Genomic DNA, 25,600 nt, shown 5'->3' on the forward strand with positions numbered 1-25,600 from the left:
CATTGTGTGTTTTGTTGCAATTATTGTCTTTTGTCGCACAACGATCACGACAAAATTGAACTGCGTTTGAGGCGCCATTAAGAAATAATGGCACCCCAATCACGTTGCACATTTTGTTGCGATTCTGGAATCGCAGGCAGAGTCTTGCAATTCTGCCCGTGATTCCAATACGCTCAGGTGTGAACGGGGCCTTGGGCTAGCCATACACTGTACAATTTTCTTGTTCAACTTTCCTTTAGATTTACCACAACCATATAATATGTGGTCAAACCTAAACACTTCCAATTTGTATGCAATCAGGCAGGCCCTTGCACTACATAGTTGAAGGTAAATCTAAAGGAAATTGAATAAGAAAATTGTATAGTGTATGGCCAGACTGAATGTCAAAGCTAAACAGCATCCCAATTAGTGAAAAACATACAGTATCTCACAAAAGTGAGTACACCCCACACATTTTTGTAAATATTTTATTATATCTTTTCATGTGACAACACTGAAGAAATTACACTTTGCTACAATGTAAAGTAGTCAGTGTACAGCTTGTATAACAGTGTACATTTGCTGTCCCTTCAAAATAACTCAACACACAGCCATTAATGTCTAAACCGCTGGCAACAAAAGTGAGTACACCCCTAAGTGAAAATGTTCAAATTGGGCCCAAAGTGACAATATTTTGTGTGGCCGCCATTATTTTCCAGCAATGCCTTAACCCTCTTGGACATGGAGATCACCAGAGCCTTATAGGATCCACAGTTATTTTGAGGGGACAGCACATTTATATGTTATACAAGCTGTACACTCACTACTTTACATTGTAGCAAGGTGTCATTTTGTTGTCACATGAAAAGATATGATAAAATATTTACAAAAAAATGTGAGGGGTGTACTCACTTTTGTGTATCTGTCACTAAACACATGAAACATGGCTCTCTACAGAAGAAGGTACACAGGTAGCAAGAGAAACCAACCACATACGATTAGAGCATTATGTAGTCATCGATCTCTATTTGTGCTCCATAAGAAAATTGAGTACTGTCCATGATACTTTTTTTATTTACACTAACATATCATTAGTGCAAATAAAAAAAGTATCACAGACAGTACTCAATTTTCTTTGTCACAATTGCTCTAATACGGTTTCAATCACCTCAAGAATGATGCTCCATAAGAAGACATTTGTTCTTTCTATTCACAGGTCAGTTCCGCTTTTATTATCTCTCTCTCCAGCCCACATCCCTGAACTGCTGATCATTTCCCTTCACCAGTGACCTTTCCACGTGCGTTACTATCACCCTCCACTGGCGCTATACCTCCTCCGCCCACCAGAGGTCCTCAGCTTCTTCCAGGCGGCTTGTCCCTCTCTCTGGTTTTGCCTTCTCGCTGAAGTCTCGCGCGTGCGGCCTGCGTTTCCTCTTTCTCTCCCAGCTGGGCAAGATGGCAGTCGGCAAGAACAAGAGGCTGACCAAAGGCGGCAAGAAAGGTGCCAAGAAGAAGATGTGAGTAGAAATAGAGGCCTGGGAGTGAGGGCGAGGTGTGTGTGAGGCGCTAGGCGGTGTGTGGCGGGGAATTAGGGGAAGGATGGCGCTGATAGAAGGTGGATAAGGACGAGCCGGGCTCCATGACTGCAGGCCTGGCAGAGGCTCGGCTTGGCGCTCTCTGTTGGCCGCCTGGCAGTAATGTGTGCTTACCTCAGCGGGGAGGATTGGGGCTGCCTGCGTGCCCTGAGAGGTGCACCCCGCACACACATCTCATGGTGTCCTATAGTGAGTACCCTGTGTAAGGAGCTCCTCAGCCTGTACTGGGGGATGTGTATTCCTGGGCTCTGCATTTTAATTTAGGACTTCTCCCTAGCAGTCCTATGTAGCTGCACTCCTGTGTAATGCAATAACTGAGAGGTCCAGGGTGGGCTCCTATGTCTGCCGAGGAGAACTGAGAGGTCCAGGGTGGGCTCCTATGTCTGCCGAGGAGAACTGAGAGGTCCAGGGTGGGCTCCTATGTCTGCCGAGGAGCACTGAGAGGTCCAGGGTGGGCTCCTATGTCTGCCGAGGAGCACTGAGAGGTCCAGGGTGGGCTCCTATGTCTGCCGAGGAGCACTGAGAAGTCCAGGGTGGGCTCCTATGTCTGCCGAGGAGCACTGAGAGGTCCAGGGTGGGCTCCTATGTCTGCCGAGGAGCACTGAGAGGTCCAGGGTGGGCTCCTATGTCTGCCGAGGAGCACTGAGAGGTCCAGGGTGGGCTCCTATGTCTGCCGAGGAGCACTGAGAGGTCCAGGGTGGGCTCCTATGTCTGCCGAGGAGCACTGAGAGGTCCAGGGTGGGCTCCTATGTCTGCCGAGGAGCACTGAGAGGTCCAGGGTGGGCTCCTATGTCTGCCGAGGAGCACTGAGAGGTCCAGGGTGGGCTCCTATGTCTGCCGAGGAGCACTGAGAGGTCCAGGGTGGGCTCCTATGTCTGCCGAGGAGCACTGAGAGGTCCAGGGTGGGCTCCTATGTCTGCCGAGGAGCACTGAGAGGTCCAGGGTGGGCTCCTATGTCTGCCGAGGAGAACTGAGAGGTCCAGGGTGGGCTCCTATGTCTGCCGAGGAGAACTGAGAGGTCCAGGGTGGGCTCCTATGTCTGCCGAGGAGCACTGAGAGGTCCAGGGTGGGCTCCTATGTCTGCCGAGGAGCACTGAGAGGTCCAGGGTGGGCTCCTATGTCTGCCGAGGAGCACTGAGAGGTCCAGGGTGGGCTCCTATGTCTGCCGAGGAGCACTGAGAGGTCCAGGGTGGGCTCCTATGTCTGCCGAGGAGCACTGAGAGGTCCAGGGTGGGCTCCTATGTCTGCCGAGGAGCACTGAGAGGTCCAGGGTGGGCTCCTATGTCTGCCGAGGAGCACTGAGAGGTCCAGGGTGGGCTCCTATGTCTGCCGAGGAGCACTGAGAGGTCCAGGGTGGGCTCCTATGTCTGCCGAGGAGCACTGAGAGGTCCAGGGTGGGCTCCTATGTCTGCCGAGGAGAACTGAGAGGTCCAGGGTGGGCTCCTATGTCTGCCGAGGAGCTCTGAGAGGTCCAGGGTGGGCTCCTATGTCTGCCGAGGAGCTCTGAGAGGTCCAGGGTGGGCTCCTATGTCTGCCGAGGAGCTCTGAGAGGTCCAGGGTGGGCTCCTATGTCTGCCGAGGAGCTCTGAGAGGTCCAGGGTGGGCTCCTATGTCTGCCGAGGAGCTCTGAGAGGTCCAGGGTGGGCTCCTATGTCTGCCGAGGAGCTCTGAGAGGTCCAGGGTGGGCTCCTATGTCTGCCGAGGAGCTCTGAGAGGTCCAGGGTGGGCTCCTATGTCTGCCGAGGAGCTCTGAGAGGTCCAGGGTGGGCTCCTATGTCTGCCGAGGAGCTCTGAGAGGTCCAGGGTGGGCTCCTATGTCTGCCGAGGAGCTCTGAGAGGTCCAGGGTGGGCTCCTATGTCTGCCGAGGAGCTCTGAGAGGTCCAGGGTGGGCTCCTATGTCTGCCGAGGAGCTCTGAGAGGTCCAGGGTGGGCTCCTATGTCTGCCGAGGAGCTCTGAGAGGTCCAGGGTGGGCTCCTATGTCTGCCGAGGAGCTCTGAGAGGTCCAGGGTGGGCTCCTATGTCTGCCGAGGAGCTCTGAGAGGTCCAGGGTGGGCTCCTATGTCTGCCGAGGAGCTCTGAGGCTGCTGGACTCTGTTATGGAACCAGCCTCAGAAATCCTGACAGGATACCTGGCTCTACAAGTGGTGATTAAAGCCCAGCAGCTAAAATGTGTTTTGTGTTCGGACAGTAGGGAAGTGATAGGACCTCTTTCAGGTTTGTGTCCCCATTGAGCAGATTCCCCATAACTTCCTAGCTGCACAGGAAGTAATGGGATCTGTTTTGTAGGGGAGATTTTGTCTTAGTGACAGCAGCGTTTTGTGTTCTGGTTTCAGTGACAGGCGCAGAGGTGAATTTCTCCAGTGGGGGACACAGGCAGCAATAGTAAGCTTAGGTCCCTTTCACACTGCTGCGACTTTAAAGTCACACAATTTGGTTTCAATTTCAGGGAATGCTTGTCTAAACTTGAGGTCTATGGACCTCAACTCACATCAGTCAGACCAAAGTAGTTCAGGGACTACTTTGCAGTTGGTACGACTTGAAGTTGCACAGATATGAATGGTACTTATTAGAAATCACGGGGTACGGCTTGTCATGCGACTTTGCAGTCCCAAGTTGCAGGATAAGTCGCACAAGTGTGAAAGGGGCTTTAGCAGAAATTTTCTCTTCCCAAGTCTAGTCGTAACAACTACACTGAGTGGGGGACAGGCTTTTAAGTTGATGGTATTTGATCACCTGCATTTTTTTTTTTTTTTTTTTTTTTTTTTTGCGCTATAAACAACAATTTTGGGAAAAAAAAAAAACTTTTACTCTTTGCCGTTATAAATTTCCCCAAAAATGTTTTTAAACACATTTCTTCCTTAGTTTAGGCCAATAAATATTCTACATATTTTTGGTAAAAAAAAATCGCAATAAGTGTATATCGATTGGTTTGTGCAAAAGTTATAGCGTCTACAAACTGTGGGAAAGAGTTATGGCTTTTTTTTTTTTCTTTTTTGGTATTGCGACGGACAGATGGGACACTTTTGACATATTTTTGGGACCAGTGACATTTATACAGCGAGTAGTGCTATAAAAATGCACCGATTACTGTGTCAATGTCACTGGCAGGGAAGGGGTTAAATGTCTTATGGAGTGTTTCTAACTGTGTTGGATGGGACTTCCTGGAGGGCACGACCGATCGCTGTTTATAACCAGTATGAACAGCAGATCTGTCTCCTCCCCTCACAGAATGGAGATCTGTCTGTTTACATTGACAGATCTCCGTTCTGTGTCTCTCAGGAGCGATCGTGGGTGCCCGGTGGACATCGTGTCACCCGGTGGCGATTTGCGCAGTAGAGCCCACCTACTGCTGTTTAACAACGGCAGTTTGTCAGCAAGGGGTTGATCCTAGTAACCTTTTTAGATTCATGGCTTTGGTTATTTATAGTGGGAATGAATGATGACAAAGTGTTTTGGTACGAAATGATATCTGTGATTGCTAACTTTGAGATCGTTCTGACATTCCCTTAGGCTGCTTCCACACTGGAGCCAGCTGGCGTTGACGGTAAAACTCTGCTAGTTTTAGCGGCGCTTTACCGTCCTTTTAGCGGTGCTATTCGGGCGATTTTAACCCCCGCTATGGGCCGTTGAAGGGGTTAAATGCCTGACGTAGCGCCGAAGCGTTTTGCAGGTGCTTCAACAGCGGTGCCCATTAATTTCGGTCAGAAGCGGTGTTACATAGTTACACAGTCAGGTTGAAATAAGACACAAGTCCATCTAGTTCAACCATAAAAATAAAAAATATCATACGATCCCATATACCCAATCCTATACCCACAGTTGATCCAGAAGAAGGTGAAAAAACCCCCAGAAAAGCAGGATCCAATTTGCTACAGCAGGGGAAAATAAAATCCTTCCTGATCCCAGAAAGGCAATCGGATTTTCCCTGGATTAACTTTACCTATAAATGTTAGTACTTGGTTATATTATGTACATGTAGGAAAGAATCCAGACCTTTATTAAAGCAATCTACTGAGCTGGCCAGAACCACCTCCTGGAGGGGGGAGTCTATTCCACATTTTCACAGCTCTTACTGTGAAGAAACCTTTCCGTATTTGGAGATGAAATCTCTTTTCCTCTACACATTAAGAGTGCCCCCTTGTCATCTGTGTTGAACGTAAAGTGAATAACTCACCACAAAGTTCACTCTATGGACCCCTTATGTATTTATACATGTTGAACATATCCCCCCTTAATCTCTTCTCAAGAGAGAATAAATTCAGTTCCTCTAATCTTTCCTCATAGCTGAGCTCCTCCATGCCTCTTATCAGTTTGGTTGCTCTTCTCTGCACTTTCCCCAGTTCCCCGATTATCCATTTTGAGAACTGGTGCCCAAGACTGAACTGCATATTCCAGTTGAGGTCTTACTAATGATTTCTACAGGGGCAAAATGATATCTTTCTCTCTGAAGTCTGGAAACTGCAGCTTGGCATTGCATGCTATTATATGATCTTCCAAAACCCCCCAGATTCTTCTCCACTATTGATTCCCCCAGTTGTACTCCCCCCTAGTATGTATGATGCTTGCATATTTCTTTAGCCCCAAAGTGCATAACTTTACACCGCTTCAAAGATGCTGCTTGCAGGACTTTTTTTTAACGTCTTGCCAGCACATTGCCTCAGTGTGAAAGCACTCCCCCCCCCCCCCCCCCCCCCAAAAAAAAAAAAACCACTCCGATCAGCACACTCTGCCATTGGCTGCGAGTGCTGATTGGGAGTTGGCTGGATTCTGGTTTTGCAGCATGTCCAGCTGACAGAAGACGGCTTCTGTTGGACAGGGTGATATACACACAAACTGAATGTCAGCCATTTGTAAAACATTTTTAACCGGCCGTTGTCTCCCGACATTCGGCCACGTGTACCCGGCTTTATTGGGCACTCTGAAAATGGTCTTCAAACTCTGGGCCTAGAAGTTATTACTAAACCTAATGATTGTTTGCACTTGACTAGGTGGTGGACCAGTGGTCTGAACAATTTCTCATTGGTGTATATCTGCAGGATTATCATAAGTTATTATAGGAGGAAGTAGTTTTCTGAAGGAAGCCCGTTATCCATAGTGTATGTTTGATCACAGCTTCATAGATAGTTTGGCCAAAGACCTACAGGACTTTGCATAGTCCTAAAATGGTAATCAGCAGATTTCTTACTAATTTGTAATATGTAACATTAGTCTACAAAATGTTTTACCATCTTTGTGTTCCAGCGTGATTTAAAATTAGGCAACCAACTAGTTTTAAGATGCATGTTTTTTTTGTTTTTTTTTTTTTTTCCAGTGTTGACCCCTTTTCCAAAAAAGATTGGTATGATGTTAAAGCACCAGCCATGTTCAATATCCGCAACCTTGGCAAGACTTTGGTAACAAGGACACAAGGAACCAGTAAGTGTCAGTGAGCTGATTTGTGATTGAGAGGTGCAAACTTTTAGGCGTGTTAGCCGAACTGTCTTAACAGTTGGGAGGATCGTTTTGTCTGAGTCAAGTTTTCTTATACTACTAATCTCCCCTAAGATCTTGTTGGTAAGCCTTTTACCACTGTCATGTCTTGAGTGTATTCTGCTTTATTTACTGTTAGATGTAGATTCCATCTGATGCCAATTCAGTTTAGGGTACGGTTGTGGTAAAGAACATGCCAAACAATCCAGTTACTAAGTTGTCTCGACAGTATATTCCATTCTGTGATCACTACAGTATAAGGATACATGTATGTTTACACTTGCCCCATAAGACCCGGTTCACACAGGGGCGACCTGTCGGACGACTTAGCTGCCTGACATGTCGCGCTCCATTCTGTACAATGTAACTGTTCTAAAAGGAGCGACTGAAGTCGCTCCAACTTGGATAGAAGTTCCTGTACTACTTTAGGGCGACTTCAGAGAGGCTTGCATTGACTTCTATACAGAAGTTGTTTTGCAAGCCTCGCTGTACGGGGAGGCTTTAGAGTCGGGCGACTTTGAAGCCGCCCCTGTGTGAACCGGCTCTAAAAGCCCTCATAGCCTTACTAACCTAATCTCCTCCTGAGATTGCATACCTTATTGTGTAAATGGCAGAGATTGTGGCTGCTGGACCAATCCACTGGTGCAGCAGCTTATGCTCATTTCTCTTTGCTTGCAAAACCAGTCTTGTGGAGGTGGCTTATATGCATTGGTGTAGACCAGGGGTCTCAAACTGGCGGCCCTCCAGCTGTTGCGAAACTACAAGTCCTATCATGCCTCTGCCTGTAGGAGTCATGCTTGTAACTGTCAGCCTTGCAATGCCTCATGGGACGTTCGCAGCAGCTGCAGTTTGAGACCCCTGGTGTAGACTAAGCTATCCCATCTTATGGACTCAAATTGAACACATTGAGCATTACTGTCATTACATGCAGTCAGTGCATTTTTAATCTGCATCAAAAACACATGCACAGTGTTTTTCATGTATTCCGGTGGCCCTAGTTCACACCAGTGCAGTCAACAAAAGTAGGAACATGCTGAATTTTTTTTGTATAGCATATATCTGGAGTGCTGCAAAGCGCATAAAAAATGCTTAACACACATGTCCTTAATTGAGATGAGTAAAGTGGGGAAAGAATAATTTGGAACGTATCAAATATGTGTTAGTTGTTCAATCAGAAACAAGTCTGGAACGGATCTGGATATTTTTTTTTTTTTTGGTGTGAACCTGCCCTTATGCAGAAATTGTGGTGTATACTGGCTCTTAAAGGGGAGACTTGGTTAAGCCAAAAGGGACTCCTGTAGGGTAGCAAACTAACGATTATTTTTCATAATCAATTAGTTGGCCGAGTATTGTTTCGATTAATCGGATAATAACCTTAAAGCAGAGTTCCGCCCAAAAATGTAACTTCCACTGTAAGTAAAGGTGACCCCCTGACATGCAACATTTTGCATGTAATATTTTTTGGGGGGGGGGCAGATACCCTCTTTTCAGGGGCATTCAGCTCCCACTTTCTCCCGTTCACCTCTCCCCCCTTCCTCCGTGCAATCTTCTGGGACACGTCACAGGTCCCAGAAGATTGCCTAGCTGTGAAGCCACAGCCGGCGTCCACAGTCACAATGCCGAGGAGAGCAGCAACGCTTCGTTTGCCTTCATGAGACAGGTGAGTGTCTGATTATTAAGTCAGCAGCTACACTTTTTGTAGCTGCTGACTTTTATATGGGTGGAACTCCGCTTTAAAGTGTGGTGTATATTTTATTTAATATGAAAAGTTAAAAAAAAGCTATTTATCCTTAAATATCTATAATAGATATATGGTAAATATAAATAAACAACTATATGTTTAGGAAGCAAAATCTCTAATCTACTCTGAGAATAACAGACAGAAGAAATATACTGTGTATATATACTATTAGAGGTTGAATCTGCTAAATATCACCAGACTCAGATCAAATGTTTTATTTAGAAAAAAAAAAAAAAAAATTGGAGAAGTATAACCAAAGCTTGTTTGGCTGTACTTCTATGGATCACAGGAGTGCAATTTGTTTTGCACTCCTGCGACCCATTTTCTGCAGAGAGCAGGCTGAAGTCCGCTCTCTGCTGACGTCAGATATCAGTCCGAGCACCGCGTCATCCTGGCAACAAAGTCTAGATCCGCCAGGTGCCTGGACTGACACCCGCCTCAGCCTCTCAGCAAGGCGCTGAGAGACTGAGCCAATCGCTCCTACCCCTCCACAGCCCAGCGCTCCAATGAGCGAGGAGGGGGACAAGCAAAGAGCTGTGACTGACAGTCTGCAGCTGTCTGCTCACGGAGCTCTGAAAACTGAGTTATTGGGGTTTAAGTGCTCTGTTCTCAGGCACCGGGGGACAGATGCAGCATTGGACCAATGCTGCACCCACCTAGGAATTATACCCCCCCCCCCCATTTATACTTGCCTTTCTCTTTTAAAGACTGTTTTGCAGATTTTTAGACAGAACTGTAATATATTTTGTATGACAGACTCCCTTGTCATAGGCAGGTGGCTTGACAAAAGCTACCTGTGCCTGCTGTCACTTATGCTGGCCACACAAAAACAATGTCTTCCTTAAAATTATTTATTTTTTTAAGAACATTCCTTCGATTTTCTAATCTTTAGTGGGGTTGAGACGACGTGAGTTTTTGACCAGTGACAGGAAAATTCGAAGGAGCAGAATCAAACTTTTTGGTCAAAGGAATTTTCAGACAGTATATGTAGTTTTCATTCAGAAATTACATTCATTTTTAAAACTGTGTTAAATGCAAGTGAAATTTTCAAACGACATTCTTTCATTCAGCGAATGTACAAAGATTTTTCATGTAAATATTCTCATCCGAAAACCTGTGCAGTTTGCTTTTGATCCATTTCTGCAATGCTTTTTGCTGTGATTTGCAGTTTTTATTTATTTTTTGCCAATTTTGCGGTCAGGCAGATTAACCACTTGCTTACAGGGCACTTGAACCCCCCTCCTATCCAGACCAATTTTCAGCTTTCAGCGCTAACGCACTTTGAATGACAATTGCGCAGTCATACAACACTGTACCCAAATGAAATTTTTATAATTTTTCACCACAAATAGAGCTTTCTTTTGGGGGTATTTGATCATCTCTGCGGTTTTTACTTTTTGTTAAAAAAATTTAAAAAACTGAATTAAAAAAAAAAAAAATTTTTATATTTTGTTTTAAAAAATTTTAAACGGGTAATTTTTCTCCTTCATTGATGTGCGCTGATGGGGCGGCAGTGGTGGGCACTGATGGGCGGTAGTGTTGGGCACTGATGGGCGGCACTTCTAGGTGGCACTGATGATGCAGATGTTGTGCTTCAACTTCGGGACCGATGTCCCTGACACCTGAGCCGGTGATCAGCTTTTTTTCTCTACTCGCGCTGTCAGCGCGAGTAAAAAAAAAAAAGCCGATTACCGATCTTTTGTTTACATCATTGGCTGACAGCTGATCACATGGTAAGGGGCCGGGACCGGCCCCTTACTCGGATCGGTGATCAGCCGAGTCTCAGTGAGCAGGGAGCGTGCACAGGGGAGGCCGTCATATGACGGCCTCCCGGGAATGCAGGTCTGCGCTGTGGCCGTCATTCGGCCATAGCGCGGATGTCTAGTGGTTAAAAATTGCGGCAAAAACGCACAACATGCTTTTCTGCAGCTTCTCCATTGAAGTCTATTGAACCAAACAAGCAAAAAATGTACCCTTGTGCGTTGAAAAAAGTCCTTGACCCTTTCCTGAAATGCAGCGGCTGAAAGAAAAGCATAGATGTGAACGTGTCCCTTAGGAAACCATGTTAAATGAACTGTAGTGCGTTTCTGCACAAAGCACCAAAAAGCATAGGTGGGAACCAGGCCTAAGACGTTCAGTAGTAGCAGCATCATTCAAAAAACAAAAATTAGCCTTTCATAGTACAAAAAGAGCGTTATGTGTGTGTCAGACATGAAGCGATATGAAGTGTGTATATATACATACACACACTAGGAGCCAGACATGAAGCTATATGAAGGGTGGAAGCAAGGTATAAATCTTTTAGTTCTAAAAGCTGAGACTTTTTTTTTTTTTTTTTTTTACATTGGTATGATCATTTTACCACCTTAATGACCAGAGCATTTTTTTGCGATAAGGCACTGCATCGCTTTAACTGACAATTGCTCGGTCGTGCGACGCTGTTCCCAAACAAAATAGACTTTTTTTTTGCGCTATAAACAAAAAAGAGCGATGATTTTGAAAAATTATTGCTTTTTATTTACTTTCTGCTATAATACATATCCAAAAATAAATATATAAAAAAACTAATTTATTCATCGCCGCCATGGGGGCATGTTCACTGCGGGCAAGGAAATCACCACTGACAGCTGAAACAATAACCCCCCTCTCCACCCAAAAAAAATCTAGTTATAGAAATGTAACTGTAAAAATAGGAATCTGTATCGGCGAGTACTTGAGGAAAAGTATCGGTACTTGGTCATAGAAAAACTGGTATTGGTGCAAACCTAATTTTGTAGTATTGGTATTTTAAAAATGGGAATGAATGAGGACATTTCGGTCCCAAATGACATCTGTGATTACTAACTTTGAGATCGTTCTGACATTCCCTTACTCACTATAATTAACTTGGTTTTACTTTAGAAAAGTTTTCTTTTAAATATCTTTTTTCCTATTTTTTGCTTAATGTAGAGATTGCATCTGATGGCCTCAAAGGGCGTGTTTTTGAGGTAAGCCTTGCTGACCTGCAGAATGATGAAGTGGCCTTCCGTAAATTCAAGTTGATTACTGAAGATGTTCAGGGCAAGAACTGTCTCACCAACTTTCATGGCATGGATCTGACCCGCGACAAGATGTGCTCTATGGTCAAGAAGTGGCAGGTAAGTCTCTGGACAGTTTTGCAAGCCCTACTGATTTCAATATATTAGTAATGTATTGGTTGGAAGTCAGAATATGGCTCCATTCACACCTGAGCGTATCAATTGACTGGCATTTTTCTGACTTTTTTTTTTTTTTTTTTTTGAAGTGTATTACAAGTGTTTTTTACAGTTTCAGGTTTTTTTTTTGATTAGCCAATAGAAAGTACTAGGAGGAGAGGGAGAAGGTGGAGAGCTGCTATTTGAGCGTTTTTCGAGCATTTTTCTGCTTCGGTCAGGAATTTGTTTTGAAGTCTATGGGGCCAAAAATGCTTGCCCTCTGCCAAAAAGAAGCTCATGTACTTTTTTGAGCTTCAGGCGTTTTGCTTCAGGAGACGCTCATATGCACTCCTTGAATAAGCTGAGATATATTTCTCATTTTAAACAGATTTTATGATCTGTGGGATTTGCTTTCAGTTTTGATAAACTTCAGGTTACTCATAAGCATGTGAAATAGGCAAGATATATGTATTTATATTGCTGTATAGTCAGCACCAGAAATATATTGTATTAAGTCAAAATGCGCGTTTGCAAAAAAATCACAGAACCTGTTGGATTAAGGTGGTGTATCCTATCCTGGTAACCCCTGGTTTATCTTAATACCCTACCTCATTCTCTGCAGTTGTACCCTTTTTTTTTTTTTTTTTTTTTCCCTCTTAGCAGAGGTGTGCCTGTACCAGAAGGTGGAAACCTTTCATTGGCGGCATGCTCGCTGTTCATTTAAACTACAAGTTTGCCACAGTGACAGATGGGACTTGTATTTTCTACATTCTGATTCCTGTAAATGAATGATGCAGCTGTGTGGGCAGAGCCTCCCTCAGCTGCACAGTTTTCAAAATGTGACAAGCTGGTGTGGGGAGGACCCCAGCTTGCTGTTGCACTGATGAGGGCAGGGACTAGAACCTGTTACACTCTGAATACAGGTGTAATGTGTTCTAAAGGGTGAACTTGTCCTTTCGGGATTGCTAAAGCCAAGAACGAACTTTTTTTTTTTTTTTTCTAATACTGTATCTTACCAGACCTTATATGTGGTCGCTGCATTAATTTCCTATTTTCAAGCTAAGAATATTTTATTGCAAAAAATACCTGTTGACCTTACCAGAAATGCAGTGTCCTGTAGTCCAGCCTGAGGGCACCCATGGCTCCCTCCATAGTTACACTGAAGTGAGTGTTGCCAGCCTAGGACAGGGAGTGTTTGCAGGTTTGGCAGGTGAAAAATACCTGGGGGGGGAACAAATACAACCACCACATCGAAGGACTAATAAGCTTCTATATGTAACATTTTCAGATTTAGACATAACGTGGTAGTCACTGTTCATATATATTTAAAGGTGTTCTTTAGGATCACAGATCACTTAAACACAATAGAGAGGAAATATAACTACAGATTTTAGTTAAAAATCGGTTCTGGCATCATCGTAAACCAGTATCCTAAATGCTCATCTTATATTTCCCACACTAATATTTATCTACTCTGTAGATGGCTGCCTGTTCCACAGTGTGGTCCTACTCCTGTATTCTTGAACTGAAGAACTGTCCACTGCTTGCACTTAAAAGAAGCTCCTTCCCATGTGCACTGTTCGTGGTTGCCACGGCAGCACCATGAATGTGTTTCCGATCGACTTTTAAAGTCCCACAGTGGTCCTATTCCCTGCTGATCACAACTACTACTCGAGGCAAACACAGGCTCTTCAGCCGCACATTCATTTCTCTTCTATTTTCAAGGCACTTTCAAATCCATAGGAATCCCAAGTGACATATTAATGTAACTTGACTGGTAGCCAAGGAGTGCAGCTATTATCTCCCGTGGCATTGGGAATGCCAAGCATAGAGGGACATGTGCACTGTGTACATAATGCAATTGCATATGCTGATTTTAGCATTCATTTTGCTGTTTGTCAAGACAGAATACAGTTTATAGAGAAAATAGTAAATGATGCCTTTTGAAGGAAAATATCAGCATTGATGTTACTTATGCCAAATTTTTCTTGATTTTGGCATATTCTAGGCAAGGTGACAGTTTGCACTTAGCCCATCTTGAAGGCTTGAATACTTGCCTAGCATACTCCATTGCTGCTACCCCACATTATACTTTAAACAAAGCAGGGCTTCCAAGTGTGAGGGTACACGCAGCCCGCACTATGCAATAGTGCTTGAACCTGGACAGCCAGGCCCAAATACTGTCACACCTGTCCAAGCCCTAACACTATTTTAACACTGGAGCAAAACAGGCAGGTCTGAAACAGGGAAATCTTTTAGTGTATGGCTAACTTAAGTATACAAACTTGATTGGGGGCAGGGGGGTAAAATGTTTGGAATTTTTCACTTTGCCCTGACTGGAGAAAGAATGTCTTTTAACCCTTTCACTGCCAGGTCCGTACATCGTACACAGCTAACAGCGGGGGGGGGTATCGCTCAAAATCCGGTGTCTTGTGTGTGAAACTGACAGGCCGACTCCTGCCTGTTGGGTGAGAGCATTCAGGCAGCTCTGTGTCCACCTGATCGCTTGCACACACCCCCAGTACCCCCGCCACTGTGCCCCATCATGCTTACCCGGCTCTGCTTGCTCATCAGCAGTCCCGGGAGCTCCATGGTGGGTGCTAGCGGGTAGAACGGAAGAGCCGACACGCGTCTTCTTGTGACCCGGAACGTGATATCTGATGTCACGGGTCAAGCTCTCGTGTCCCCAGCTATCTCAGCCGGAAAATGTTTTGCAATGTGATCTGCATTGCAAAACATTTAGTGGAGCACAGGGGAGACAAAGACCCTGCATATCTCAATAAAGAGAACCGGTCACCTAAAAATCATCACATAGGGGACATATGTCCCTTTTATATGATGAAGAAGAAAATTTTTTTTTTTTTTTGTTTGCAAAAAGTTACACCCAAGCACATAATCCCCACCCCCACATATACACACAAATGTAAATGCATGTGTCGGGGCGCCTACGCGTGAAAACATTGATTGCGATATACGTTGCATATTGCCGCGCACACCGGAGTGAGAGCAATAATTCTAACACAAGACTTCATCCGTAACACTAAACTGATACCTATAGGGGGCTTTTGAAGCATCGCCTATAGAAAAAATAGGGTACTGAAGTTTGCCATTTCATGGGCGCACAAAAATTTTGAGGCATCTATTTACTTGGTGCAACCTTGTATTTTTTTCATATTTTACCTAAAATTTGAGGTAATTTATTGCTTTTGTTTGCCCTAAAATCCAGGTTAGTCTGTTGTTTTTTTTTTCAACTGTTTACTGTTTTTTACTTTTTTTTTTTTTTCCCTGAAATTGTGTGTTTCCTAGACTTTTGCGGTAATATCGTGTGACAAAAAATTGGTACTACCACTATTTAATCCTCTAGGGCGTCTGCTTTGTGTAATCTTTAGGCCTAAAATGATTTTTTAAACATGCAAAAATGGCTCTGGCAGCGATGTTAAGGTTCAGCAGTGTAGTAAATGGGAAATGTAAAGTTCCTAAAGAAATGTAAGCCTGCATAAATCTGCATTGATTTTAATGTTTTGAACCTTGTGTGTGTGTATGTATATGTATATGTATGTGTGTATGTATATGTGTGTATGTATATGTATGTGTATATATATATATATATATATATATATATATATATATATATATATATATATATATATATATATATATATATATATATATATATATATATATATATATATATGTGTGTATATATATATATTTTTATATTCATTATGCCTTTGCGATCATTCTAATGTATCCTTGCTTCTTGTTCCATGTCAGTGAAGAGAGCGTGTGATGGCGAACCTTCGCACCCCAGATGTTTTGGAACTACATTTCCCATGATGCTCAACAACACTGCAGAGAGCATGAGCATCATGGGAAATGTAGTTTCAAAACATCTGCGGTGCCAAGGTTCGCCACCACTGCTCTATAGTATTAGTAGTAGTAATAGTACTTTCAGACCTGAAACAAGTATATATTTAAACTCTGAAATTTATCATTTGCATTCTTGTCCTGGGTAAACTTAACTACAAATAAGTACAACAAATTAATTTGACTGACTTAGGCCCCATTCAAACCTGAGCGTTTTGGAGTTGTGTGATTATGCCTGCAATTTCAGAATGGCACAAAAACATGTAACATGCTTACAGTGCCATTATTTCTTAATGGCCACCCTTAAACGCAGTGTGATTGTTTTTGGAGTGGAGGGAGGCCCATTCATGTTGTGGTGCCACTTGAGTTCATGTGAGCTTTTCCGGCCTGCATTTGACCTCCACTTAAAGTAGAAGTCCATGCTAAAACTAAAATCCCTGCATCTATAGCCTCTAACACTAACCTGTCTAGCCCTGTAAAGAAGAAAATCAGCATACATACATTTTCTGCCGACAATCTGACCCAATTTCTAACGGCGGAAGCTCTTGTCCCACGCTGAGCTGCCAGCCGCGGCTTTGCTGTGGAGGCAGGTGCAGATGACACGTCTGACAATGGAAGCCCAATAATAACATTACGGGTGACATCACTCCCCATTCATTTCACAGCCGTTGTCGGATGTGTACTCGGCAGAGCTTCTGCCGCTGTAAAACAAAATGTTTTCCAATCATGATAATGTTTGAAAAGGTATTGCTTTTGGAACAGTCGGTGATTGCTTGTAGTTATATATATATATATATATATATATATATATATATATATATATATATATATATATATATATATATATATATATATATATAAAAAAAAAAATTTTTCTCTCCTCCCATAGACCATGATTGAAGCTCATGTTGATGTAAAGACAACAGATGGCTACCTGCTCCGTCTATTTTGCGTTGGATTTACTAAAAAACGTAATAATCAGATCAGGAAGACGTCCTATGCCCAGCATCAGCAAGTCCGTCAGATTCGCAAGAAAATGATGGAAATCATGACTCGGGAAGTCCAAACGAATGACCTAAAAGAGGTTGTTAACAAGCTGTAAGTATCATTCAAGCAAAATTGATTTTTTTTTTTTTTACATTATTTCTGAACATGGAAATTTAATGTTGCAAAGGGTTTCTTCATGAGCCGTTGGCTCCTGCTGCTGTCAGATCCTGTAAGGGTGGACCAGGGGGCATGGCTGAGTGTATATGCACATAGCCTGGTTTATAAGCACGCCTGCACAGGTGCCCCCTTCAGCTCACACCTTGCTGAGGGGGTATTCAGAGAAGTGAAGAGCACTGGTGTTGGACTCCATAAGAGGTATATCCTTGCATAGAGCAGGCAAGTAAAATATCTTAAATTTAAGCGGGGGAAAAAAATCCCTTAATCCTATTTTATTTTCCAAAGCACTGGCCTGCTCTATGGATCAAGAGGTATTCACTAAATGCATATTTGCTTTGCCAGTGCGTGCCTATAAATGCAGTCTTGACAGGATTCCTTCAGTGTTTTGGTTTTCCCATTTGGCAGGTATCTGAACGTGACACCTAGCTGGAAGTTTTACTACTACAGCACAGTTTTTATGATTGTCACTACAGTATGTTTTGCTTGACATGCTTAACCAACTCTTTGTAGTGTTTGTGGGGGTGGGGGGGACTTCTTTAAAATGTTCTTTCTCCTTCAAAGGTAGATATCAAATAACATTTTCATCCTTCAGAGAGAATAATTGGGTAATTATGGGACCACTTTTCCTCAAGGACATCTGGTAAATCTTGGCTCCTGTCGTTGCGGTTAAACTGTATGTCTGGGCAAATATACATCTTTACAATAAATGCAAATTTGCTTTTTTTTTTTTTTTTTTTTTTTTTTTTTTTGTATTATACCATTAAAAAAGTTCTGAAGGTAAAACTTCCCCCAAATACTTGCCTGAGTTCTGTATCGATTGATGCTGTGCCTGTCTGCCAATCTTCTCTCGTCTGTCAAATTCTGAGAGAGTGGCAGGGCTGAGCCGAAGTGGATGCACCTAGCCTGGCTCAGGATCAAGCCTGCACAACTGTCCCCATAGCAAGGCTTGCTATGGGAGCAGGCACAGTAGAGGAGGAGCTAAGATCGCAGGTGGGGAACCCCAGAAGAGATTTGGGGCTGCTCTTTAATTGAAATTTTAAAAGGCTTTTTTTTTTTTTTTTTTTTTAATCGTGTACCAGTTTTCTTTAGCAGACCATTGTTTTCAGAGCTAGGTTTGACTTTCTTTGATATTAACTGCTGGGGTTTTTTTTTTTTTTCTCAATTTTTGGGTCATTATGCTTGTGCCTTAAAGATGGTGAAGGAAATAAGCTAATTGCTTGATCAAGAAATAAGCATTCTTGAAAGTGTGAATACTGCTGCCTTGTAAGTGTCCCACCTTCTAGTAATTTGAAATTCTTTCTGGCAATAGGATGTTATAAATTGTAATAACTTTTAGGTTGCCCTGTCATGAGGAGAGCTGTCATTTTGGGCTGCCTTCTTCTACAAATGCTAGATGCCTGGCTTTGAATTGGACCTGGAACAAGCATGCTGTAAAGAAGCTTCAAACCTCATCTTGTTCGGGTCAGTGACTCACAGCTCCGAAGTCAAAGTTTCAGAGTGACAGCCTGGGAATTGGCAATATCAAAAAGAGATCAGCAGTGGCAGCTCCTAACCTCTTGCAATAGGTTCCTTTTTATACTGCAAATTATATAGTGTAACGTGGCAAATCTTTTGTAGGACACTTATGTGGCGCTTTTTATAACTTCTTCTTTTCTTTCCCTTTTAGAATTCCAGACAGCGTAGGCAAAGACATTGAAAAAGCTTGTCAGTCAATTTACCCTCTTCATGATGTCTATGTACGTAAAGTCAAGATGTTGAAGAAGCCAAAATTTGAGCGTAAGTTTGTTAATGTAGTCTTTGCTTGTGTTCTCTTTATAAGACATCAGTTTGAAGGCACACAAATGTCAACTATGCTTGGTTGCCTGCTGTTTAGGGGAATTGGACCTTCACAAACCACTTTTTCTTCTTGGTCCTGTACAATATCAATCTTGCATCACATCATATAGAAAACCAACTACTATAGCTGCTCTAATTACTACTTGATCTTTAGTGCACTCTAATGCAGATTCAGAAACGTAATGAAGTGTACAGTGGGGAAGGAAAGTATTCAGACCCTTAAATTTCTCACTTTGTTGCAGCCATTTGCTAAAATCATTTAAGTTCATTTTTTTTCTCTCAATGTACACACAACACCCCATATTGACAGAAAAACACAGAATTGTTGCCTTTTTTGCAGATTTATTAAAAAAGAAAAACTGAAATATCACATGGTCCTAAGTATTCAGACCCTTTGCTCTGACACTCATATTTAACTCGTGTGCTGTCCGTTTCTTCTGATCTTCCTTGAGATGGTTCTACACCTTCATCTGAGTCCAGCTGTGTTTGATTACACTGATTGGACTTGATTAGGAAAGCCACACACCTGTCTATATAAGACCTTACACCTCAGTGCATGTCAGAGCAAATGAGAATCATGAGGTCAAAAGAACTGCCTGAAGAGCTCGGAGACAGAATTGTGGGAAAGCACAGATATGGCCAAGGTTACAAAAAAATTCTGCACTCAAGGTTCCTACGAGCACAGTAGCCTCCATAATCCTTAAATGGAAGACGTTTGGGACAACCAGAACCATTCCTAGAGCTGGCCGTCCAGCCAAACTGAGCTATTGGCGGAGAAGAGCCTTGGTGAGAGGTAAAGAAGAACCCAAAGATCACTGGCTGAGCTCCAGCGATGCAGTCGGGAGATGGGAGAAAGTTGTAGAAAGTCAACCATCACTGCAGCCCTCCACCAGTCGGAGCTTTATGGCAGAGTGGCCCGACGGAAGCCTCGCCTCAGTGCAGACACATGAAAGCCTGCATGGAGTTTGCTAAAAACACCTGAAGGACTCCAATATGGTGAGAAATAAGATTCTCTGGTCTGATGAGACAAAGATAGAACTTTTTGGCTTTAATTCTAAGCGGTATGTGTGGAGAAAACCAGGCACTGCTCATCACCTGTCCAATACAGTCCCAACAGTGAAGCATGGTGGTGGCAGCATCATGCTGTGTGGGGTGTTTTCCAGCTGCAGGGACAGGACGACTGGTTAAAATCGATGGAAAGATGAATGCGGCCAAGTACAGGCATATCCTGGACGAAAAACTTCTCCATTGTGCTCAGGACCTCAGACTGGGCCAAAGGTTTACCTTCCAACAAGACAATGACCCTAAGCACACAGATAAAATAATGGAGTGGTTTCACAACTCCGTGACTGTTCTTGAATGGCCCAGCCAGAGCCCTGACTTAAACGCAATTGAGCATCTCTGGAGAGACCTAAAAATGGCTGTCCACCAATGTTTACCATCCAACCTGACAGAACTTGAGAGGATCTGCAAGGAGGAATGAGAGGATCCCCAAATCCAGGTGTGAAAAACTTGTTGCATCTTTCCCAAAAAGACTCATGGCTGTATTAGATCAAAAGGGTGCTTCTACTAAATACTGAGCAAAGGGTCTGAATACTTAGGACCATGTGATATTTGTTTTTCTTAATAAATCTGCAAAAATGTCAACAATTCTGTTTTTCTGTCAATATGGGGTGCTGTGTACATTGAGGAAAAAATGAACTTAAATGATTATAGCAAATGGCTGCAATATAACAGAGTGAAAAATTTAAGGGGGCCTGAATACTTCCCGTCCCCACTGTACATACATAATCTGCGTACTTGTGTGGGAACAGTGATGACAAACTGTTTCGGTCCCAAATGATCATTTGAGATTGGGGGGGGGGGGCCCTAGGAATGGCACTTCTAGAGAGCTTATGCTAGGAGGATCCAGATGAAACCATCCCTCCCCATGTAGTGGCAGTGACTTCGCACCCCCCCCCCCCTTCACCTCAAACCCTCAACTACATGTCCAGCTCCACAAGCTAGGTACACGAACCTGTACCGAAGGGGGAAGGCAGAAAGCAGTGGTGTGTCGGTACTGCAGCGCAGGAGATGCGAGTGTGTGAAGGGAGCGGTAGATTCAGCCGAGACCTGGAACAGAAGATAACGAAGTGCGTACTCAGACACCCTGACTATACTCGGCGGTGCTCGGGGTAGAGCGGAAATGGAGGTGTCTGCTTTGGCGCTCGGCATGAGAGAGCTTGGCCAGACAAGCGGAGCACTGGGATATTGGCTTTGGCTAGAGACAGCAGATCATCCCCCAAGGGACAGGAAGATCAGCAACCCCCCTATTGATGTGGAGTGCTTTTCAGTGACAGTGTAAGTCTGACACCCCTCTACACCTCTCAAAAAACCGCAGCAGACCGCATAAAGACTTCACAACGGAAGTGGTTAGTCATTTATTTTTCTCCCAGCTTCTCGAGTGTGCCTTTTTTTTGTGGGTGTATAGATGGGGGGGGGGGGGGGGGAATATGGGAGATGGAGAATTAAAATGACAACCATAAATTGTTTAACACATAATGGAAGAGTGTTGAACTCCCTAGAAAAAAGGTATTTAAAATAAATTAGGAGATGCTTGGCAGGCATAATATTCCTACAGGAGACACACATATAGCATTAGATACAAATGTTAAACTATATTTAAAACCTTATCCAATGTGGTTCTACGGTGACTCCCCAATAGTAAAGTGCACCCGGAGGGATGCTATCTATTCTTGAAAGGAAACCTACAAAGGATGGAATGTACATTGGCTAACGTATACGGTCCCAATAAGTATTCGAAAGGTTTCTTGAAAAAGGTCTTATGCAAATTGACGGACTTTAAGAAAGGCAGATTAATCCTGGCAGGGGACTTTAATTTCTGCATGGATCCACGAATGGATAGTACGTTGCATGCCCTGGGGACTGGCGATTATCAGTTGAAGGAGTTGTAAAGGCAGGTTTTTATCTTACTGCATTCTATAAGTTAAGATAAAAACCTGTGTGGCAGCCCCCCTAATCGCTTACCTGAGCACTTTCTCTCTGTAGTGTTGTCGCTGTCCCAGACACTCCTCCTAAATGGTTGAGATGCAGCAGCAGCGCCATTGGCTCCTGTGGCTGTCAATCAAAATCAGCCAGTCGGGAGAGAGGGGTCCGAGTCGGGGCTCTGGATACATGGAGCTCTGACTCGGCTCGAGTGCCCCCTGTAGCAAGCTGCTGGCTGAGGGAGCACCCACCGGGAGAGCACAGGGGGTTCTAAGTAATTTTCTAGCAAGAAAAATTTTAATATGTAACCAACAAATGTCAGAAAAAGGTTTAAGTGCTTAAACTTTCCTCGTTTACACATCGAAGTCTATTCCTTTTGACAAATTTTTACATTGTTTAGACTTGGTTCTGACTCGGTTAAATTGATGATAGGCAACTCCTATCCTCATATTGATTAGTGGTTCCAAATTAATAATATCTACTGCAGTAGGGAACAGACACAAAAGATACGCTCAGCATCTTTCCAAATTACTGTTCTGCTTTATTATGACGCAATTGAAGGTTTTTATGCACATGATTACGTAGGTATCACATTAATATTACAATTGTACGTTTATGGTAACAAGGGGAGTTACATAGGCAGGCTTATTCTAATCAGGACTCAAAAGAATGTAAACATTTACTGAAAACATTATTAGTGCCGTGTGCACAGTGAGGGCAGAGTGCAATACATACAAAATACAATACAATTATATACAGAACTTACAAATTTCCATTACAGTCCCACTGCTAAAGAATGTTGTGATACTTGGCAGACTGCCCGTTTTTTTTTCTTCCTTTCTTTTGATGGCTGTGGCTTCAGCAGAGCAGAGAATTCTCTGCATAGAAAGAATCGGGGGAAATACTTTTGTCAAGATCGCAACGGGGAAAAAATTGCGGTAATTATTATTGACGATTAATTGTGCAGCTCTTGTGGATACCTGAATAATTTGGGAGAGGGGGGAGATGAGAGAATCATTATTGGAGTCTGTAACAGACATACCTAAGGTGGGGAAATGCAAATACAAAATTTGTATGTAAAAAAAATTTTAGCGAAAGATTAAAAAAAGTTGATGCTGGAATGGATCCATGTAGATCAGACAGGGTTCATAACAGAGAAGGTAAAGAAAATTGCATAAGAACATTACTATTGTTACAGAAAAGGAGAGGAGGAAGGCCCTCCGCTCTACTGCCGAAAAGGCATTTGACAGGGTAGACTGGGTATTTATGATGGATACAATAGAAAACCTGGGAATAGGAGTGAAAATGGATTAAAAACTTTTATAATCTCCCCACCGCGTCGGTAAAGGTCAATGGAAGTATGTCTTTATCCTTTGAGATGTTCAATAAAACAAAACGAGACAAGAATGCCCACTGTCGCTTCTATGTTTTGTTGCTGGAACCCTTATTGGCAACCATGCGGAATAGCACAGCTGTGGGGGGGGGGGGGGGGGTGGGGGGGGGTGTGGAGATGAACATAAGGTTGTGGCATATGCAGATGATATCTTCTGCATTTCCAACCCTAGAATAAAACTTCCAAACCTAACAAAAACTGAAGAGATATGGGAAACTTCAAAATTTTAAAATCCTCAATCCTATAACATCGGAAATCTTAAATATAAGCCTAAGTAAGAAAGGGGAATTGGCACTACAGAGGTAATTTCCAATTACCTGGGGGAGAAAGAAATTAAAATATCTGGCAATAAAACTAACCACTTGGGGGGGGGGGGATCAAAACAGATCAGGAAAATATCAATAGGTCCACTGTCATGAATGGGAAGAATAACAAGGTAAAAATGGTAATACTCCCGAAAATATTGTATAAATTCTAGACGATACCAATAACACTCCCTTGCACATTAAGACTTTAGGGACAAAGATATTAAGATACATATGGCAAGACAAAAAGCCAAGAGTACAGTTTGCACTATTAAGTAGAGATAAAACACATGCGGGGGGGGGGGGTTAGCAACACATGTGGAAAAAGATGGGTTAAGGTGGTGAACACAATAAGTAAAACGCAAATTTAAAGAACAGTTGGATTCCACCAAAATACAGAACACTAGACCTAGACACACATGATCTGAAGAAATGTTTTTAAAGTGTGGGATTTAATTTATAGGCAGGAAAAATGGGAATATAACTCGTCATTAATTGAACTTTCAGAGACCTTTTTTACCTGGTAAAGGGCACTTTATGGAATTTTTGATAGGAAATTTGGTGGGAATTGTGTGAGTTTATATTTTAACCACTTGCTGGCCAGGCTTTTTCTGGCACTTTTTTTATTTACAAGTTTAAACCAGTACTTTTTTGCTAGAAAATTACTTATAACCCCCCTAAACTTTTTTTGTTTGTTTTAGCAGAGACACTAGCTTAAAATGGCAATCGTTGCAATATTTTATGTCAAAGTATTTGCACAGCGGTTTTGCAAACACAATTTTTTCGGAAAACAAATTTGCTTTATGGAATTTTTGATAGGAAAAGCACAATTAAGACATATTGAACAAAGTAAAAATAAGATCTATGCAGGAAATAATGCACAAAACTGAAAACATGAAGGTTAATAACTGGAGGTACTTTCAGCTAAAGCATTTTGTGACTTCATTACCACAACCAATTAGTTGAGGAATTGTCATTTACAGTCAACATTAAAGCACAGAATATCACAGACCTATAGAATACTCACGGAGATGGTGGGGCTGGGAGCACCTCCGTTCATATAAAAATGGGCAGAGGAATTGGGTAAACGACTGGAAGAACAGGTGACCAAGGTGTTGGAAGCGATACGTGACAATGCGACAATATGAACGCAAAAGCAATTAATTCTAAATGTTTAGCAAAATGGTATATATTTCCTGTGAAAGCTAAACAAGATGCCATCAAATTCAATCCCCCCCCCATGCTGGAGAGGTTGCAATCAGAAAGGTACTATGACCCACATTTGGTGGGAATGTACAAAAATTAAGGAGTCTTGGCAGGAAACTGTTATATAAGGGAAATTACAGGAGAGGAAATCCTAAAATGATGCATGGGTATGTCTATATCATAACGCAAACAGTACAAAAAAGAGAACCTTGATACCATACCTATTGAATGCAGCAAAAGGGATAATCCCTTTTAAATAAAAAAAAATGGTTGGAGCTGGGAAAACCCACTATAAAAGAATGGTTTGAAAGTATAGAATATATATTCAAAATGGATTACTTGAGTAGACGGGTTCAAATGTTTTGCTGTTCTAGTTTCTTTTTTTTTTTTTTTTTTTTTTTTTTTTTAAACATTTGATATGTGTTGATTTGTTATACATAAGAAAAATAGTGTGTATGTGTGTATGTATGTATATGTGTGTATATATATATATATATATATATATATATATATATATATATATATATATATATATATATATATATATATATATATATATATATATATATATATATATATATATATATATATTATTATTCTGATGGATGTTCCCATATTCCTAAGTTTCAGCACAGTTCTGTTCCTTGAATTTTTTTTTTTTTTTTAATTTTCTCCAATTTCTCTTTTGCAGTGGGCAAACTCATGGAACTGCACGGAGAGGGTGGCAGTTCTGGCAAGCCAACTGGAGATGATACAGGCGCCAAAGTCGAAAGGGCGGATGGTTATGAACCCCCTGTGCAGGAATCTGTTTGAGACAATCTGATTCAGCCTGTAAAATAAACATCTGTTCTTTAATTTGCTGTCTACCATGTGTCGTTTCCAAAA

General features: G+C 42.6%; 1 protein-coding gene and 2 non-coding genes across 5 annotated transcripts; all 3 read left to right on the forward strand.

Annotated features, from left to right (window-relative positions):
• The first annotated feature begins 1,337 nt into the window (after positions 1–1,337).
• RPS3A (ribosomal protein S3A) lies at positions 1,338–25,579 on the forward strand. Of its 3 annotated transcripts, none has more exons than XM_073604929.1 (7): positions 1,338–1,496; positions 6,888–6,991; positions 11,736–11,923; positions 16,716–16,924; positions 18,657–18,766; positions 22,674–22,749; positions 25,407–25,579. In XM_073604929.1, the coding sequence occupies exons 1-7, from the start codon at positions 1,435–1,437 to the stop codon at positions 25,465–25,467; spliced, it is 810 nt and encodes a 269-aa protein (XP_073461030.1). In that variant the 5' UTR covers positions 1,338–1,434; the 3' UTR covers positions 25,468–25,579. The 3 variants fall into 3 exon arrangements, with proteins under 3 accessions (XP_073461030.1, XP_073461038.1, XP_073461047.1); XM_073604937.1 differs by having other exon boundaries at positions 22,677–22,749; XM_073604946.1 differs by lacking the exon at positions 22,674–22,749.
• On the forward strand, positions 5,008–5,079 carry LOC141125015 (small nucleolar RNA SNORD73). The gene has a single exon (XR_012241320.1). It is a non-coding gene; the product is annotated as a small nucleolar RNA SNORD73 (small nucleolar RNA).
• LOC141125016 (small nucleolar RNA SNORD73) lies at positions 11,585–11,651 on the forward strand. The gene has a single exon (XR_012241321.1). It is a non-coding gene; the product is annotated as a small nucleolar RNA SNORD73 (small nucleolar RNA).
• Positions 25,580–25,600: the final 21 nt, after the last annotated feature.

The sequence above is a fragment of the Aquarana catesbeiana genome, linkage group LG01, assembly GCF_042186555.1.
Source record: "Aquarana catesbeiana isolate 2022-GZ linkage group LG01, ASM4218655v1, whole genome shotgun sequence".
NCBI classification, from domain to species: Eukaryota; Metazoa; Chordata; class Amphibia; order Anura; family Ranidae; genus Aquarana; species Aquarana catesbeiana.

Bases quoted from the DNA above. Each gene is read 5' to 3' on its own strand.
- RPS3A (XM_073604929.1), top strand. From the start codon at position 1,435: ATGGCAGTCGGCAAGAACAAGAGGCTGACCAAAGGCGGCAAGAAAGGT. The intron at 16,925-18,656 runs GTAAGTATCATT...TTTCCCTTTTAG, and splicing joins AAAGAGGTTGTTAACAAGCT to AATTCCAGACAGCGTAGGCA. The intron at 22,750-25,406 runs GTAATTATTATT...TCTCTTTTGCAG, and splicing joins GCAACGGGGAAAAAATTGCG to TGGGCAAACTCATGGAACTG.